The sequence below is a fragment of the Mustela lutreola genome, chromosome 6 (genome assembly GCF_030435805.1).
Source record: "Mustela lutreola isolate mMusLut2 chromosome 6, mMusLut2.pri, whole genome shotgun sequence".
Taxonomy (NCBI): domain Eukaryota; kingdom Metazoa; phylum Chordata; class Mammalia; order Carnivora; family Mustelidae; genus Mustela; species Mustela lutreola.
The window spans coordinates 107,325,686-107,346,918 of NC_081295.1; the positions used below are offsets into that span (position 1 = coordinate 107,325,686).

Sequence of the window (21,233 nt, forward strand, 5' to 3'; positions counted from 1 at the left end):
ATTTAGCTGTTCTTGATGTCATACTATATTAATATCTGTCAACAGAGCCTAAATGATCAGTCTTTCACACTCTGGGCATAAGACATAAGCCATATATGATAATAGTCTTGTGCCTTAGATATATACTATTTATTTGGTATATACTATTGGTATATTATTTGGTATATACTATTTATATGGTATATACTATTTATTTATTAAAAACAAAGGTGACTATTTAAAATATATAGGAGGGGCACCTGAGTGGCTCAGTCAGTTGGGTCTCTGACTCTTGGTTTTGGCTCCAGTTACAATCTCAGAGTTCTGAGACTGAGCCCCGCATTGGCCTCTGTGATGAGTCTGGAGCCTGCTCAAGATTCTCTCCTCTCTCTGCCCCTCTCCACTCTCTCTCTCTCTCTCTCAAAAAAAAAGTTACACACACACACACACACACACACACACACACATAGGAAATAGTATAATAATTATTATATATTATTAATTAATATTATATAATAGTCACAGGATTTTTTGATATTTTATATTGATATATGTTGACATTTTTGATAGCTGCATAACTCAAGAAGCCAGTATTTTCCAATCAATAGTACAAAATTGTGCATGGGTAAAAGATCCAATCAAAATATGAAAAAGAACAATGGATTTTAATTTAACAGGGTATAACAGGTTAATTGGTCATCAGGTTTCACATTCCATATTGCAACTAACCTTTAAGAATCTATTACTTACCAAGTTTTGGGCAATATCAAAGAAGAGTATTCCTAATTATCTAAAAGGGTTATTAAATATCACTATCATTTCTAAATATATATGTATGAGGCCAGAATTTCTTCAATTATTTCCACAGAATAATTATTGTACAGATTGAATACAGAAACACATGTAAGTATCCAGATGTCTTCATGAAGGCTGACAATAAATATATTTGCAAGAAAAGTGAAACTGCCAATCTTTTCATCATTTTTATGTTTTAATAAGCATAGATATTTTTCATAAAAATATGCTATTTTAAATTAATTATATTAATATGTAATGAATTTATCTTTTTGTTTTATGAGTTAAGTAATAAATATATTTAAACTTCCTTAGTTTTTATTTCTAATATGGTAAATACTGATAAATATATTCCACTTAAAAAGAAAGCCTTTTGCAGTCAACAATAACAGCACTCTTTTTAAGAGTGCAAAGACCAAAAAGTCTGAGAATCCCTCTGTAAAGTAAATCTGGAAAAAAATAAATTCACAATAAAAATTTGTGGGACAGTGTCATGTTTAGAAGCTGGGTCTTTTAGCTTTCAGTGCAAGCTTAATCCATAACATAGTGTTCCTTTCTTTTCATTCATAATTACAAAGTCCTTCTATTTTATTAGTTAACCATATTATCATATTGAATGGAGGCAAATGTGAAATTGTATCATTATATTTTTTCTATTTTGAGAGTTTATTATATGTAATATTATTAATTGTTAATTATGATTGAAATTGAAGGTGTGAGAACTAGATTTAGTTGTACTACTACCTATTTGTGTGACCTTAGATATGTTACTTATCTTCTCTTGATTCACATTATTCTTGCCATATTTGAACAAGTTTATGAAGATTTCTTTTAAATTTTACATTATCACAAATAAAGTTACTTATGAAATTTAAAAAAATTTGTGGGAAGAAATAATCACAGTTGAATCACAAGATACTTTATATAGCAAAATTTTTAGCATCTACTATCGCAGGCCTTGAGGAAATAGAAGTAAAAGAGATCTACAGAGTCCATGCCCACAAGAAGCACATATTATGGTGAAGAGAATCATAAAAGAAACCTTTGGACACATAAATAAACATATTCAGTGTCAGCCCTCGTTAAGAATAAAAATAAATATGGAGATAAACAGTGAGTGGGAGACATAGTTGGGAGCTCACTTCATTTTGGTTTGTCCAGGAAGGCCTCTTGGATGCAGTCATAGAAAAGCTGCAGTCTGAATGCTGAGAAGCCAGACTTGTGAATGAGGGCAATGGGCAGAGGGAGAAGAGGGTTCTGGAAGAGGGACTAGAAGATGCAATTTTCTGGAGATGGTAGGAAATTTGGAAACAAAGGCCAATGTCACTGAGCTTTTAGCAAAGAATAGAGTCCACGTTTATCATTTTTACAACATTAGGCGGCAAGAGTTATTTTTCTGATTTCACAGATAAGACTAATGAATGGAACTTTTAAACCTTACCTGGTAACATACAGACAATTATTTGCAGAACTGAGCTTAGAAAACTGCATTCTAGACCGATCTAGTATAATGCCTCTCTTAAGAGAGGTCATCCTAAATGAGAAAAAGTGCTATTAAGGGTTGATGAGAGAAGCAGAGTAAATGTTCAGAGAAACTTAATAGTCTCTGCTTGCCCTAACCCTAATTACAAGCAAAATGCCTTTCACAGGTCTACAGCTGTGCTGGATATTATAGGGAGGTATAATGTCATTAGCAGCATTAAGTCATACATAGTGTTTAAAGAACCAGTAATACAAAAATGAAAGTCAGATTCATGACATTGGAGGTCAATAAAATAGGACTTCTATGTAAGAGAGATCAAGAAAAGATTTAGAATTGGCTTGCAGGTAACTGAGGTAGTTACACAGGGATTTTCCAGTTTTGTTTTTTATTTATTCTTTTTTTTAAAGGTTTTATTTATTTATTTGACAGAAAGCATGAGAGAGAGAGAGTGCACACACATGCAGGGGGAGTGGCAAAGGGAGGTGGGGAAGCAGGCTCCCCACTGAGCAGGGAGCCAGAGGTGGGGCTTGATCCCCAGGATCCTGAGACCATGACCCAAGCTGAAGGCAAACAACCAACTGACTGAGCCACCTAGGCACCAGTTTTATACTCATTCCTACAAAGTTAAGTGTGTCCTAGTTTTATAAAATTAAAGAGAAAATTTTATCAATTGCTACATTAGCAAATGATTATATGAATTATCAAAGGATTATGTCCATTTCAATGGATTTATGACCTAGTGACTGCTTGTTATTCACTTAACTATGAGTGGCAAACTGATATTTAACAGAAAAGCTAGAAAGCAAAAAAAATCTGAGAGCTAAGTAATTATTAGGAATGTTGCTAACTTTCAATCAATAAAAAATGGAGGCAAACTTTAAAATTCAGAAATAAATCGTAAAAACATGAGGACATGTGAGTATTTGATTTATATTAAAATTGCTGGAACCCATCTATTGTGTATAACATAAGATATTAAGTTTTCATCTGAGTAAAAACAAAACACAAACAAAATAAGTACCCTGTCTGCCATTGTTTGATAGGTGCCACAAATATATTTTAAATGTGTAGCCTAAAGGTGAAACATTGGGGAATGAATAATACTTTTACCTTCTAAGTATTTCTTTAATTTCTTAATATATACAACCCCCTCAAACTGTGAAGGAAACCGATCTGATGATATTCAAATATGTAAAGTTCTCAAAGCCTTTTGTGTTTTTTTTCCCAAAGCATACTTCCTATTTATATATTCACTTTAATATTTCATCAATATCTCCGCTACTACACTATACTACAATATAAACTCCTTAAAGACAGTCATTGTGTGACTGTTTATTTCCTTTGGACTACAGTACATAGAAGGATTTCAATAATTCAAAATTTTTTGGTGCAATCAGTCAATGTGTTACTGCTGTTAAGTCTGTTTGTTAACATCAAACATCCTGCCACACCATGCCATCCTCTCTAACCTGTGTGAACCCTTTCCAATGCACCACAGAGCTCCCTAAATGATCTTTTTTTCGTAACTTTCAGGGAATTTTTTTTTTAACTAATTCATACCAATGGCATGTATGCCTAATATTGTGTCACATGTGCCATCGCTCTACTCCACCTCTATCCCACCCCTCACCACACATACAGATAGGTCTGTAGCCAGATGCCACTAATAATGAAAATTTTTTACAGTGACATTTTAAAAGAAACATTTTAGCACTCTAAACAGTAACACATATACATGACTGTCAGAAAGCTTGTATTTGAAACATTTTGACAGATGATATTTTTTTGATCAAGACAAACTGATCATTTGCTGGTCTACATGATATGCCTTATGTAGCACAAAGCTGAAACTCAACTATAAATGGTCCGAATTAACTGGGATATAGCATAAATATTCTGTAGCTCTAAAAAAATAAAGTGTGTAAGTATGAAACAACATCAAAATGAAGGAAATGCAGTCTGGTGCTGATTAGATGATTTCAAATGGAAATACTACTTTTGGGTGTGGTTATACAAACCAGTATTTGAAAAATCATTAGCAGATTTTACCTGCAATTGTCCACATGAATTTTTCTCACTGCCTTGGATGGGATAAAAAATTTCCAGTTATTGATTTCTATAACTTCTATGCAGCCAGTAAAATTCTCAACTAGTCCAGAAATCTGAGATGGAGGGAAAAAAAGGGAGGGGGGAAAGAAAAAGAAACTGTTTATATTATTTCCTCCAATATATTATTCTTTCTATAAACTGGTCAGAATGTGCAATCAGATTGCAGGGTTGATTTATTCAACATATTGGTAGAAAGTAATTCAATTCTTTTAATAAATATCATTCCAAAAATTAGTATCAAAGAATACTGCCTTAGTCAAAAGTTACTTGGAATCTAAAGATCTTATCATTTTATGAATCACTTTATTATGAATAAAGAAAAATGTACATTATTACTGTGAATTACATAGCTGGAACATGGGAGAAAATCTAATGCCCTCATCCAGCACATAAATGGACATACTTTCCCGTCTTTTGACTCTTCCTTGCACTTTTTCTTTAAGACATTAGTTACCTTGCCTCACCCACAGCTATCAAAGCATCAAGAAAAATTTCTCTTTCTGTTGTCAAAGAAAGCATAGTAAATTAAGAATATGTGTGACTCCCCGCAGGCCTGATGGATTCTGCATCCCTTTGTGTTCAGGTGTGTGGCCTATCCTCCTTAGGAATAACTTGGGCAGAAACTAACAACTAGAAAGATAGCCAAATGGCCAAAAGCAAAAAAAGAAAATAAGGACACTTGAAAGCATTCATTCTGATGAACAAATAAAATCTCTTAAAGATATACATATGACTTCTCATTTTATTTACTGTGAACATACTATACTATTCAATTAAGTATATGTCTATATAAGTTTACATTTATGTGAAAAGGAGAAATTAATAAAAACCAAAAGGGACACAGCTCAGAGTTGAATAGTTAGATATAAGCATTTATTTCGGATTCTGTCTTCTGTTATGTTCTGGATAATGTTAAAAATTTCAAGCTAAGATGGACCAAATTAGGAACATGATAACCACTGAATTTATACCCTGAAAATTAAGTTGTCTACCTTGATTTTTGAATTAAAAATAAACACTATTTGCATTTTCAAGGATTGGCTTCTCATTGAGTGTTAATATTACGATGGATAGAAGGAAGAAAGTCTTTGTCTTATTTATAAATTAAAAAATTAAAAATTTTTTAGGGTGGGTGAATTCATCTTATTTCATCTTTTAACTTAGAGTCTTAGTTTAAAACATTTAAACATTTAAATGTATCTTTCTGATAAAGGTGCAAATGTACTACAAAATCTCTCAACAAGTAACCCTCTGTCAAGTGTCAAAAATGACCGAACTAGAAAACAAAACAGTATTTCACACAGCAAGTTTACAAAGAAGTCAGTTCATTCCAAGAAAAACAGAAATATTTGGCTCTTGCATGTTGCAAAAGGGAAAATATTGATTTGTAATTGTTAGCTTAAAGTTTTTATGGATTTATTAATCTTTTTGTTTTTCTAATTTAATTTGTATTTTTATCACAGTTATACATGGATCTAGTCTTTAAATTTTTTAAAAATTTTAAGCTTATTTATTTATTTAAGATTTTATTTATTTATTTGACAGAGATCTCAAGTAGGCAGAGAGGCAGGCAGAGAGAGAAGCAGAGAAAGAAGGAAGCAGGCTCCCTGAGGAGCAGAGAGCCTGACGCAGGACTCGATCTCAGGACCCCGAGATCATGACCTCGAGATCATGACCTGAGCTGAAGGCAGAGGCCCAACCCTCTGAACCACCCAGGCACCCTAGTTTTTAAATTTTAAGATAAAGTTTGTATATACCTCTCCTGAAACATCATAAATTTGTGAATGAATATATACATTTCTTCTGTATTAACAGATTCACAACTTTGCAGTTCTTTCACACATTAACTTCAGGTACTCTTGTTCAGGATGAGATAATTAATTCCCAAATTCTCATGTATGTCTTTCTCACTTTGAATACAGAAATTTCATTTTGCAAAAAGTAAGTCAAACTTGTATCAAGCAACACTAAATCAGAATAGTAAACTCTAATCACATGATTTTAGATAATTTCCAGTGTTGGGAAATTTTTTCCCCTTGAATTTGATTAGTTTATAGTAATCTGGTTGATTAGGTTTCTGAGGCAGGATTTTTAAAAGTAAAAGACACAATACATACAATTGATATGACAAGTTACAATGTAACCATATATAACAGACTCATTAAGGATGAGAAATCATGAAAAATTACCTATATAGTATCATAGAAATGGTATTGTTGCATGTTATCTCCTTTTCAATGAGAAAAATTTTATACTCCCATTACTCCTCAGATTTCTCATATTTGGTTCTTATTTTTGTTCAAGACAAATAAGGAAATATTGAACGTCCCCATTACTTCTAAATAATTCAAAATGGCTACCACACAGCTTGAAGAATTTATAGTAGTGAAAAGTAATGATAACAGAGTTCTCATTTTTTACTTCAAATTTGTCTCAACGTTATAAACATATCTTCAATATATCTCATTTTTTTCTACCTCTATATAAACAGAAGAATATTTAATTATATCTCTGGCATTTGATGGCCTTTCCTCTCATTCCTTTTCTTTCTTCCAAATTTTTATTTAAATTCTTGTTAGTTAACATACAGTGTAATACTGGTTTCAGCAGATTTTAGTGATTCATCACTTACATATAAAACACCCAGTAATCATCACAACAAGTGCCCTCTTTAATGTCCATTATCCATTTAGCCCATCCCCTGCCCATCTCCCTCCATCAACCTTCAGTTTGTTCTCTATAGTTAAGTTTCTTATGGTTTGCTTCCCTCTTTTTTTTCCCCTTTCCCTGTGTTCATCTGTTTTGTTTCTTAAATTCCACATGAGTGAAATCACCGTATTCGTTTTTCTCTGATTTATTTCTCTTAGAATTAATACAGTCTAGCTGCATACATGCTTCGATGGCTATGTGGGCTCTTTCTTTCTTTCTTTTTTTTCTTTTCTTTAAGATTTTATTTATTTAGGGACACCTGGGTGGCTCAGTTGGTTGGACAACTGCCTTCGGCCCAGGTCATGATCCCGGAGTCCTGGGATCGAGTCCCACATCGGGCTCCCAGCTCCATGGGGAGTCTGCTTCTCCCGCTGACCTTCTCCTCGCTCATGCTCTCTCTCACTGTCTCTCTCTCAAATAAATAAATAAAAATCTAAAAAAAAAAAAAAAAGACTTTATTTATTTGACAGAGATCACACGTAGGCAGAGAGAGAGGCAGGCAGAGAAAGAGGGGGGAAGCAGGCTCTCCACTGAGCAGAGAGTCCGATGCAGGGCTCGATCCTGGGATGCTGGGATCATTACCGGAGCCAAAGGCAGAGACTTAACTCACTGAGCCACCCAGGCATATGTGGGCTCTTTCTATAAGTTGCCTATTGTTGATTATGCTGCCATAAACATTTGGGGTGCATGTGCCTCTTTGAATCAGCATTTTTGTATCCCTTGGGTTAGTGCAAATAGTTTTATTGCTGGATCTAGGGTAGTTCTATTTTTAACTTTTGGGGAACCTCCATACTGTTCTCCAGGGTGGCTGCAACAGTTTGCATTCCCACCAACAGTGCAAGAGGGTTCTACTTTCTCTACATCTGCACCAACATCTGTTGTTTCCTGACTTGTTAAATTTCAGCCATTCTGACTGGTGTGAGGTGGTATCTCATTGTGCTTTGATTTGTATTTCCCTGATAATGAATGATGCTAAGAGTCTTTTCATGTGACTGTTAGCCATCTGGATGTCTTTGGAAAAATGTCTATTCATGTCACCTGCCCATTTCTTAACTGGACTATTTGTTTTTTGGGGTACTGGGTTTGATAAATTAGAAATTCTGGATACTAACCCTTTATCAGATGTCATTTACAAATATCTTCTCCAATTCTATAGGATGCCTTTTAGTTTTGTTGACTGTTTCCTTTGGTGTGAAGAAGCTTTTTATCTTGAAGTAGTCCAGATAGTTTATTTTTGCTTTTATTTCCCTTGCCTCTAGAGACTTGTCTAGTAAGAAGCTGCTTCCATACCTTGGCTATTGTAAATAATGCTGCAATAAACATACAGGCAAACATATCTTTTCAAATTAATAATTTTGTTTCCTTTGGGTAAATGCCCAGAAAGAGAATTACTGGACCATATGACATCCCTATTTTTAATTTTTTTGAGGAACTTTCATGCTGTTTTCCACAGTGGCTGTACCAATTTACATTCCCAACAATAGTGCACAGAGGTTCCTTTTTCTTCACAGTCTTGTTTCTTGTGTTTTTGATATTAGCCATTCTGAATAGTATTATGTGATATCTCATTGAGGTTTATATTTGCATTTCCCTAATAATATTGAGCATATTTTCATGTACCTGTTGGTCATCAGTGATAATGAGCATATTTTCACGTACCTGTTGGCCATCTGTATGTCTTCTTTAGAAAATATCTATTCAGATCTTCTGCCCATTTTCTAATTGGATCATTGGTGGTTTTTTGTTTTTGTTTTATTTTGGTGTTGAGATGTATAAGTTCTTTATATATTTTGAGTATTAACTTTTTATTGGATATATCATTTCTCCAAGTCTTCTCCCATTCAGTAGGTTCCCTTTTTGTTGATGGTTTCCTTTACTGTGCAAAAGCTTTCTTTTTTGGTGTATTCCCAATAGTTTGTTTTTTGCTTTTATTTCCTTTGCCTCAAGAGACGTATCTAGAAAAATGTTACTAAGATAGATGTCCAAGTGTTTACTGCCTATTTTTTATAGAAATTTTATGGTTTCAGATCTCACATACAGGTTTTTAACCCATTTTGAGTTTCCTTTCCTGTATGATAAAAGAAAGTGGTCCAGTTTCATTCTTTGGCATATAGCTGTCCAGTTTTCCCAGCATTGCTAATTGAAGAAACTGTCTTTTTTCATTATATGTCCTTGCCTCTTTTGTCAAAGATCAATTGACCATATAAGCATGGGTTTATATCTGGGCCATCTATCCTTTTCCATCAATCTATCTTTGTGCCCATGCCATACCATTTTTATTCGTAGAGCTTTGTAGTATATCTTGAAATCTGAGACTGTGATACCTCCAGTTTTGTTCCTTTTTTCTCAAGTTTTCCCCTGGCTATTCAGGGTCTTCATAGCTTCATTCAAATTTTAGAATTATTTGTTCTAGTTCAGTGAAAAATAAAAGTAATATTGATATTTTCTATATTTTGAAAAGAATTGCCTTGAGTCTATAGACTGCTTTGGGTAGTATGGACATTTTAACAATATTAATTCTTCTAATCCAGAAGCATAATATATTGTTAAATTTGTTTATTTTTAATTCCTTTCATTAAATTTTTATAGTTTTCAGAGTACAAGTCTTTCTTCTCCTTGGTTAAATTTCTTCTTAGATATTTTATCATTTTTGGTGTCACTGTAAATGGGACTGTATTCTTAACTTCTCTTTCTGCTACTTCATTATTAGTATATTTTGTTTGTTATGCAAATTTTAAAATTGAATGTCAGTATTGCTTCCTTTTCATTGACTTAGTGTTTGTGCTCTTATCATCCCCAAACTCTTTGCCAGAAATATAAATCCCTGCTCAATAATTCAAATACTATGAATACTTATTAATTGGATTTCTCTTTTAATTTGAATTTTCAGAATCTCTTCACTGTCACATTTGAAAATTACTATATTGCCGTTCTGTACTGAATCCACTCTTACCTGGTTTTCATGTTATTCAGACTTGATTCACTCCTTTTTTTTTTGGTATATTAATTGATACTATAATCAAATTTCATCAGTGTCTGCTTCAAGTGGACAGAAGCAACTGGAAGCTCTAAAGCAAAATAGGGCTGATAAAATGAAGTCCTATCCTTGATAATAACTAAAAAAGTAGAAAGGGGGTGAAGATACTGTGGTAATTTTGGATGAATTACATGTGGGGCATAGAGGAGAAAGGAGGGAAATAAAGAAGTAGGAAATTCAAAGCTACTGATATTCGTTAAATTACTACAAAGTATTTACTGGTTTCTCAAAAATCATTCCAAAGCTGAGAACTTTGAAAAATAATTAGTTAAAAAAAGATGGAAATTGTTAAGAAGTACCTATTTTGAGAACCATATAATTGAACTTAGATGTTACATTCAATGCTTCAAATGTTTAGCTGTTATTAGGATAGACACAAATTAGATGACAATTGTGTACTGTATGTAATGGCAGCTGATACAGGAGTTCTAAATATCCTAAATTCAGACTTTAGCAACATAATGACAAAACTGCTACATAAAAATAGGAATGTTTTAGTCTACAAATTTGGTAACACCTCTACTTATTGTAATATAGTCATTAAATTATGTACACTTCATAAAGGTTATGGGATTTATGTGGATATAGTCTCTCTGTTCAAGGAAAGAGAAATCTGGTTAATTTTTCAGATGAGAATAAAATGTATATATTGACTCAGCAAATATTTATAGAGTACATACTGTGTAGTGAGCACAGGGTCACCATCTATGTTTATACAAATTTTGCTCTGTCAAAAAACCTAGTTTATAGAGTGCAGTAGAGCCTGATATTTAATCAACATTTTCTTCCCTCCAAGCTATCTTTCCAGAAATATCTGCCTTAAAAAAAAAAAAAAAAAAATCTGTCCAATTCAAACAAAATCACCATGGAGTCTAGCAACTGTGTGGCTAGGCACTGTCAAAATATAATGTCAGTAAAAAGTCTGATAAAATTCAATAAAACATGGGAAGAGAACAACAAAGTTTGATTTCTGATAATGCTATGAATAACTGGTTGCAGATCGATCCTCTTATGAAAACAACTAAGTAGAGTAGAATTTGCATAAAAATCAGTCAGCGAACAGTAAAGAGCAACTAAGGTAGCAAGGACTTGAAAAGCCAATGTCTGAGAGAGAAGGGAAGGCAAAAATGTTAGACTTGACATTCAGCATTCCATTTTGTCTTGAAGTACTTGTAAATTTACAAGTGGCAGATGAGACTTGGAGAAGGTGAGCAGGGGCTTCTATAAATCTCTTTGGGCTAAGAGCAAAATACTGAAAATCAAAAGCAAACAATCATTCTTAGAACACTGAACACGTGTTTCTAAACTCTACAGGGTTTTAGTGCTGCCTAGAATTTAACTGGGTGGACATTTTCATCAGTGGTGTTGGTTGCCATTTCTTCAGAAACCAGCAGAGACTGTCCCTGTATAATGGTATTAGGAAAACGTGAGAACAATTTCAACTGTTTTTAATCCAGTTTTTTCTTTCTGTCAACAAGGCCAGACATGCTCTGTCCCAAACACTAGAATCTCTATGGTATGTATTCTATTCCTAAGTATTCACACATGCCACTTTAATATAGCTATCTGTATACTGAGGGATTTCCCAGGGATTTTTTCATTTTTACTACAACAGCTTTACTGAGATATAATTCACATATCATAAAATTTACCCATTTAGAGAGTAGAATTCCATGGTTTTAGTATATTCTGAACTGTTCAACCATCACAACAACCAATTTTAGAATACATTTATCACTCAAAAAAGAAACACCTATTCATTAGCACTCTCCATTCTTTCTCCAATAGCAGGCAAAAACTAATCTACTTTCTATCTACAGATTCGCTTATTAAAGACATTTCTTAAAAATAGGAACATATAATATGTGATCTTTGTGATTGGCTTCTTTCATTTAGCATAATGTTTTTAAGATTCTTCCATGTTGTACTATGTATCAGTATTTCATCCCTTTCATTGCTGAATGATGTTCCATGGTTTGGATAGATCATGTTTTGTTTATCCATCTATCAGTTAATGGCCTTTTGGACTGTTTCGATTTTGGGGGGGGGGCTATTATGAATACTTGTTGGTTTTAGGTGAATACATGTTTTATTTCTCGTGGTTATAGACTAATCCTATGGAATTTCCCTGTGCGTGTGATTATTTAAGTGTTTCCTACTATATATAGCTGCTTTAGTATAAATCCCGGGGAAGGAACTAGTAGCCAGGAGCTAATTTCCATGCTGGAAATAATGCATCAAAATTACTCTTAGGGTGCCTGGGTGGCTCAGTTGGTGAAGCATCTGCCTTCGGTTCAGGTTTTGATCTCAGCATATTGGGATCAAGACCCATGTCGGTCTTCCTGCTCAGCAGGGAGTCTGCTTCTTCCTCTCCCTCTGCAGTTCCCCCTGCTTGTTCTCTCTTTTTCTCTCTGTCAAATAAATAAATAAAATCTTTAAAACGAAAAAAGATTACTCACAACTGGAAACAATCTAAGTGTCCATCTAGAAGAGTCTGCTCAAGTAAACTGTTTTACCACCCCTGGTTTGTGAAAAGGAAGTAGGAATATCTCCATATACTACTAGGGAATGTGCAGTGCATGCTGTGGTATCTACCCGTATCTCCCTTTAGGACTGGAGGATTTCTCTCCTCTTTCCACTACTTCGGGTACTGCTGCTGGCAGACAAACTTTGCCTTTCAGCACTCCGGGAATTACTTTAGTCCAGGGTTACAGCCTCATCCAAGTTTTCTTTTTTCCTGTGGCAGTTTGCAACCAATGACTGGTCAACAAGGGGCTTTAACAGCCCAGACACTTCACAGTTCAGCTCCAACTTGACAGGGGTTTTGCAACAGCCTATACTGAGACTGCATCTCATTCCAACACCTCCTCCTGCCCAATCCTACCTCCTTCTATTCCCTTCTCTTCCATAGTGCCCCAATAGCACTCTCTAAATGACTTGCTCATTAACTACCATCTCAAAGTGTGCTTTCTAGAGACTATGCCTTGCAATTCAGTGATCACCAGATACTACATAGAAAAAGTAGAGTGAAGAAAGTATATACTATGCTGTTATTTAATAATGGAAAAATATGAATTTATATATTTGTGTGTTATTTGTTTATATTTAACAATAAATAAACCATAAAATATAAAGAGGAGAAAATGAATAGGGCAGAGGTGATGGTAATGGAAACTAGATTTCATAAATATATCTTTAGCTGTGGATTTGAATTTGAAACCATGCAAATATATTTTATAATTATAAAATAAAATAAAGATTTAAATAGCAATTGTTAAAACTCAGGAGTAAAATGAAATAAATGATCCACTATGTGTATTCCTATTTGGCCACATAAAAACACATAAAATAACTACTCAGATGACTTTAAAACACAGTACTTTGAATATATATCTTTAGTGAATCTTAAGGACAGAAAGAACCAAAAGTATTAAACTGTTTTCAGTAATATAAGTTGAGGGTAGTGATGCAAAATTATTTTATTAGATGTGTGTCAGTTGCAGGATATATTAAAAGTACATTATGACAGTATTATGCATGTTTGGAGGGAGATGAACTAAGAACCATATACTACAGTTGCCAATTTTGATTGCAAGTATAATTATTAGCTCAGGAGGTTTTTCTTTTCATTACAACAAAAATAATCTTAGTTTGACTAGTAAAGAGCTGGGAAAAGCAACAATTCAGTAGCAAAGAGCAACTCTATATTCCATTTATGACCTCTAAATACTGTTTTACACCAAAAGAAGTCTAGATTCCTTGGATAAATGCCTAATTATTCATCTAGGAAAATATAAGAAACCATGGAAACTCTACACTACAAATAATTTAGTGTCTTTAACAAAATTTTGCTCGAAAAATAAAATTGAAAGAGGAAGATTTTATATATAAAATGACATTTGAGAGGCATATTAACCAATCTCAATATATGGAAGCTATTTGGTTTAATTTATTTATTTTCATTTAAACAAGCTACATTTTAAAGAAGGTTATAAAACAGTAAAATGTGAAAACTAATGATACATGGTAGTAAATAATTATTACTTTTTAAAGGTGATAATGCAATTATGGTTATCATTTTGAAGATTATTTAGCTTACAGAAATACAGACAGAAATATTTACAAACAGCTCAGTTGGCTTCATGTCTGCCTTTGTCTTGGGTCATGATCTCAAAGTTCTAGGATCAATTCCCACACCAGGCTCCCTGCTCAGCAGGGTGTCTGCTTCTCCCCCTCCTCCCTGCTCATGGTCTCTTTCTCTCTCTCAAATAAGTAAATAAAATATTTAAAAAAAAAAAAAAAGAAAAAAGAAGAGTCATCTAAAAAATAAATGTTCTCATGTCTGAGATAAGTTTCCAAAACATCTTTAAAACAGAGGGAGGAGTACATATTTACTAGTTAGATGAAATACGGCTCTGTCTTTTTTTTTTTTTTTTTAAAGATTTTTTGTTTATTTATTTGGCAGAGAGAGATCACAGTAGACAGAGAGGCAGGCAGAGAGAGAGAGGGAAGCAGGCTCCCTGCTGAGCAGAGAGCCCAATGCGGGACTCGATCCCAGGACCCTGAGATCATGACCTGAGCTGAAGGCAGCGGCCTAACCCACTGAGCCACCCAGGCGCCCCGGCTGTGTCTTTTTATTTAAAGAAATAGTCAGTGAATTCATCACATTCTTTTTCTACTTTTAGATATATTTGAAGTTTTATTAAAAAAAAAACAAAAAAACAGAGGAAGCAAGATGGCAGAGGAATATGAGACTGAAATATCATTAGGTCCCAGGAGTTCAGCTAGATAGTTATCAAACCATTCGAACACCTACAAACTTAATAAGAGATAGAAGAGAAGAAGAGCAGCAATTCTAGAATAGAAAATCAACAACTTTCTGGAAGGTAGGACGTCAGGAGAAGTGAATCTGAAGTGACAAGAAGATAGATCATGGGGGGAAGGGTCAGCTCCCGGCAAGAGGTGGGGCAGCGGAGCACAAAATCTTTAAGAAGTCTGATCCAATGAGGTGCATCACTCCAGAGGGTGGAGCTCTTGAGACAGTGTGGTCTCAGGACCCGGAGGGGTCACCGAAAGACCAGGGATGTCTGAGTGTGGCAGAGCTGCCAGGTATCAGAGCAGGGAAGCCAACTACAGTGATGGAGACAAGGAGTGAGGTCTCAGCTCAGACTTACCTTAAAACCATGATCCAAGGCACATTGGGCCACTGCTCTTTGAACAGGGACCCCACAAGTGGCAGATCTGGGGACGCTCACATTGCCCCTCTGGGAGGAGCGGTGCAGGAGTGTGTGGCAGGAATCTGCTGGGTTTGGAGGCTCCAAATGGGGCTGTGTGCCAGAGATAGAAATACTCGGTCACAGGCCGGGTGAGCACAGAGTGTGGGCCGGAGCCAGGGAGAAGCGGGGCCCCAAGCTCTCAGCTCATCCAGGCAGAAACTGGACGCTGCCATTTTTATTCCCGTCCTCCAAAGATGTATGGAAAGTGTTCAGGGAACAAAAGGTACCAAGAGTGAACCGGAGCAGATTACTTAGCCTGGCCCCTGGCAAGGGCAGTCCAATTCTGCCGCTGACAAAGACATTTGAGAATCACTGCAATAGGCCCCTCCCCTAGAAGAGCAGCAAGAACATGCAGCCAAGACTAAGTTCACCAATCACTGAGAACTTCAAAACTGCAGAGCTAGGGGAAATTAACATATAGAATTCATGGTTTTACCATGATCCTTTAGTCTTGCAAAGTTAAATTTTTTAATTTTATTTTCTTCTTACTTTATTTTTTTAACTTTTTCTTTTTCCTATTTTAATGTTGTTTAACTTTTATCTTATTACTACCTTTTTAAAAGGTATTGATAGATACCTTTTAAAACATTTTTGAATTTTCATTGTTATAGTCATATATTATACCTCCATTGTATTTAACCTTATTTTTTGTATACATGTAGGTATTTTTTCTTTAAAATTTAGGGATACAATTTCTTCTATTAGATCAAAATATACCCTAAACCTGTGCATTGCTTTGTTCTAGTCTCCAGCCTGATTAGCATTGTCTCCTTTTTTTTTCTCTTTTTCCAATGAACTTGTTTCATCAATTCCTTTTTTAGAATCGTTTTTTAAAATTTCCATCTTTACAGACATATTCCATCCTTTCATCGTGTTGACCCTTATATTTGTGTGTATGTATGTGTGTATATATACATATATATACACATATACATATACACATATGTGTGTGTGTGTGTGTATATATATATATATATATATGTTTTTCTTTCTTTAAAATTTGAGAGGTAGTTTCTTCTAAGAGAACAGAATACACCCAAAACCAAGTGGGTGCTTCTATTTTATTCACCAGTCTAATATATATATATATTTTTTTCCTTTTCCTTTTCTTAATTTTTATTTTTTTCCCCCATTCTTTCCCCTCTGGGGCTAACCTAATTACATTACAAAAATTACATTTTTCTGTGGTCTTTGAACTCTTTTAGTATCTTATTTTCTCACTCCTACATTCTTATTCAAATAATATGACAAGGCAGAAAAACTCACCACAAAAAAAAAAAAAAAAAAAAAAAAAGAACAATAGACAGTACTGATGGCTAGGGACCTAATCAATATGGACATTGGTAATGTGTCAGAACTAGAGTTCAGAATGATGACTATCAAGGTGTTTGCTGAGCTTGAAAAAGGCATGGAAGATATTAGAGAATACCTTTCTGGAGAAATAAAATCCCCTGATGGAGAAATAAAAGAACAAAAATTTAACCAGGTTGAAATTTGAAAAGCTGTTAATGTGGTACAATAACAAATGGAGGCTCTTACTGCTAGGATCAATGAGGCAGAAAAGAGAACTAGTGATATTGAATACAAAATGACAGAGAATAAAGAAGCTGAGCCAAAGAGAGTAAAACAACTACTGGACCATGAGGGGAGAATTTGAGAGATAAGTGATACCATAAGACAAAACAATATTAGAATAATTGGGATTCCAGAAGAAGAAGGCATACAGGGACAGAAGGTATATTGGAGTGAGAATTTCCCTAATATGGCAAAGGGAAAAAGCATCGAAATCCAGGATTTGCCCAGAAATCCAGAATGGCCCTCAACATCAATAAAAATAGGTCCACACCTCATCATCTAATAGTACAACTTACAAGTCTTAGTGACAAAGAGAATGTCCTGAAATCAGCTTGGGACAAGAAGTCTGTACATAGAAAGGTAGGAATATTAGATTGGCAGCAGACTTATCCACAGAGACCTGTCAGGCCAGAAAGAACTGGCATGATGTATTCAGAGCACTAAATGAGAAAAACATGCAGCCAAGAATACTATATCCAGCTAGGCAATCATTGAAAATAGAAGGAGAGATAAAAAGCTTCCAGGACAAACAAAAACTAAAAGAATTTGCAAACACCCTGCCAGCCCTACAGGAAATATTGGAAGGGGTCTTCTAAGCAAAGAGAGAACCTAAAAGAAAGAGACCAGAAAGGAACAAAGACAATACACAATAAGAGTCACTTTAAGACAATACAAGAGCACTAAATTCATATCTTTCAATAGTTATCCTGGATGTAAATGGGATAAATGCCCCAATCAGTGACACAGGGTAGCCAAATGGATAAAAAACAAGACCCATCAATATGATGTCTACAAGAAACTCACTTTAGATCGAAAGACAACCTCCAGATTTAAAGTGAGGAGGTAGAAAACAATTTACCATGCTAATGGACATCAAAGGAAAGCTGGGGTGGCAATCCTTAATTCAGATAAATTAGATTTTAAGCCAAAAAGTATAAGAGATGAGGAAGGACACTTTGTCATATTTAAAGGGTTTGTCCAACAAGAGGATCTAACAATTTTAAATATCTAAGCTCCTACCATGGGACAATTATATTATATTATATTAACTAATTAATAAAAAATTATATTATTGTTATATTAACCAAACAATTATATTAACCAATTAATAAAAAAATCAGAGAAACACAGTGACAATAATACAATAATAGTCCGGACTTTAATACCCCACTCACTGAAATGGACAGTCCATATAAGCAAGAGATCAACAAGGAACTAAAGGCTTTAAATGACACAGTGGACCACATGGACATCACAGATATATTCAGAACATTCCATCCCAAAGCAACAGAATAGACATTTTTCTCTAGTACACATGGAACATTCTCCAGAATATATCATATCCTGGGTCACAAATCAGGTCTCAACTGGTACCAAAAGATGGGATCATTCCCTGCATATTTTCAGGCCACAATGCTCTGAAGCTAGAACTCAGTCACAAGACAAAAGTTGGAAAGAACTCAAATATATGGAGGCTAAAGAGCATCCTACTAAAGAATGAATGGGTCAACCAGGAAATTAAAGAATTGAAAAGATTCATGGAAACAAATAAAAATGAAAACACAACTGTTCAAAATTGGTAAGACACAGCAAAGGCAGTCCTGAAAGGAAAGTATACAAGGATACAAGCCTTTCTCAAGAAACAAGAAAGGTTGAAAATACACAACCTAACCCTACACCTAAAGGAGCTGGAGAAAGAACAGCAAAGATAGCCCACACCCAGCAGGAGAAAAGAAATAATCAAGATCAGAGCAGAAATCAATGAAAGAGAAACCAAAAGAACAGTAGAACAAATCAACGAAACTAGGAGATGGTTCATTAAAAGAATTATTAAGGTTGATAAACCCCTGGCCAGACTTAAAAAAAAAGACCCACATTAATAAAATCATGAATGAGAGAGGAGAGATCACAACCAATACCAAAGAAATACAAATAATTATAAGAAAATATTAAGAGCAACTATATGCCAGAATTCTGTCAATCTGGAAGAAATGGATGCATTCCTAGAGATATATATATATAAGCTACTGAAACTGAACTGGGAAGAAACAGAAAACCTGCATAGACCCATAACCAGTAAGGGGATTGAAACAGTAATCAAAAATCTCCCAACATTAACAAAAAAAAAAAAAAAAAAAAGAAAGAAAGAAAGAAAGAAAAAAAAAATCTCCCAACAAACAAGATCCCAGGGCCAGATGGCTTCCCAGGGGAATTCTACCAAACATTTAAAGAAGAATTAATACCTATTCTCCTGAAACTGTTCCAAAAAATACAAATGGAAGGAAAACTTCCAAACTCATTTTATGAGGCTAGCATGACCTTGATCCTAAAAACCAGACAAAGACCCCACAAAAAAGAGAATTACAGACCAATAGCCTTGATGAACACAGATGAGAAAATTTTCACCAAATTTTAGCCAATATAATCCAACAGTACATTAAAAGGCATATTCAGCACCACCAAGTGGGATTTATTCCAGGGCTGCAAGGTTGGTTCAACATCTGCAAATCAATCAATGTGATACAATACATTGATAAAAGAAAGAACAAGAACCATATGATACTCTCAATAGATGCTGAAAAGCCATTTGACAAAGTACAGAATCTTTTCTTGATCAAAAGTCTTCACAGTGTAGGCTCAGAGAGTACATACCTTAATATCATCAAAGCAATCTATGACAAACCCACAGCAAATGTCATTTGCAATGAGGAAAAAACTGAGAGCTTTTCCCCTAAGGTCAGGAACACTGCAGGGATGTCCATTATCACCACTGCTATTCAACATAATAATAGAAGTCCTAGCCTCGGCAATCAGACAACAAAAAGAAATAAAAGGCATCTGAATCCGCAAAGAAGAAGTCAAATTCTCACTCTGCAGATGATATGATACTTTATATGAAAAACCCACAAGATTCTACTCCAAATTTGCTAGAACTCATACAGGAATTCAGTAGTGTCAGGATATAAAATCAATGCACAGAAAGCAGTTGCATTTCTGTATAGCAACAGCAAGAAAGAAGATAGGGAGTCTATCCCATTTACAATTGCACCTAAAACCATAAGATACTCAGGAATAAACCTAACCAAAGAGGCAAGGAACTCTGTACTCAGGAAACTATAAAGTACTTATGAAACAAATTGAGGAAAAAACAAAGAAATGGAAAAATGCTCCAAGCTCATGGATTGGAAGAACAAATATTGTGAAAATGTCTATGCTACCTAAAGCAATCTACACACTTAATGCAATCCCTATCAAAAGACCATCCCCCCCTTTTTTTTTTTTTCCAAAAAATGGAACCAAATCATCCTAAAATTTATATGGAACCAAAAAAGATTCCGGATAACCAGAGGAATGTTGAAAAAGAAAGCCAAAGTTGGTGGCATCACAATTCCAGACTTCAAGCTCCATTACAAAGCCATAATCATCAAGAATATTATGGTACTGGCTTAAAAACAGACACATAGATCAATAGAAGAGAACAGAGAGAGTCCAGAAATGGACCCTCAAGTGTACAGTCCACTAATATTTGATAAAATAGGAAAGAAGTCCAATGGCAAAGAAATAGTCTCTTCAGCAAATGGTGTTGGGAAAACTAAACAGCCACATGCAGAAGAATGAAACTGGGCCATTTCTTTACACAGCACACAAAAATAGACTCGAAATGGATTAAAGAACTTAATTTGGAGAGAGGAATCCATCAAACTCCTTGAGCAGAAACAAGCAGTAACCTCTTTGACCTCAGCCGCAGCAACTTCTTTCAAGAAACATCGCCAAAAGCAAGGGGAAGCAAGGGCAAAAATGAACTATTGGGACTTCGTCAAGATCAAAAGCTTTTGCACAGCAAAGGAAACAGTCAACAAAACTAAAAGACAACTGACAGAATGGGAGAAAATATTTGCAAATGACATATCAGATAAAGGCTAGTATCCAAAATCTATAAAGAACTTAGCAAACTCAATACCCAAATAACAAATAATCCAATCAAGAAATGGGCAGAAGACATGAACAGATATTTCTGCAAAGAAGACATCCAGATGGCCAACAGACACATGAAAAAGTGCTCCACATCACTCGGAATTGGGGAAATAAAATTCAAAACCACAATGAGATACCACCTCACACCAGTTTGAATGGCTAAAATTAACAAGTCAGAAAACGACAAATGTTGGCAAGGATCAGGGAAAGGGGAACCCTCCTATACTTTTGGTGGGAATGCAAGCTGGTGTAGTCACTCTGGAAAATAGTATGGAGGTTCCTCAAAAAGCTGAAA

The 21,233-nt window shown here is 34.7% G+C and overlaps 1 protein-coding gene across 1 annotated transcript in view; it reads right to left on the minus strand.

Annotated features, from left to right (window-relative positions):
* The window catches only part of EYS (eyes shut homolog), a 1,683,276-nt gene that overhangs the window by 534,894 nt on the left and 1,127,149 nt on the right, over nt 1–21,233 (minus strand). The window contains 2 exon segments of the mRNA XM_059179314.1: nt 4,307–4,406; nt 4,634–4,640. Coding sequence (XP_059035297.1) covers nt 4,307–4,406; nt 4,634–4,640 — 107 coding nt within the window.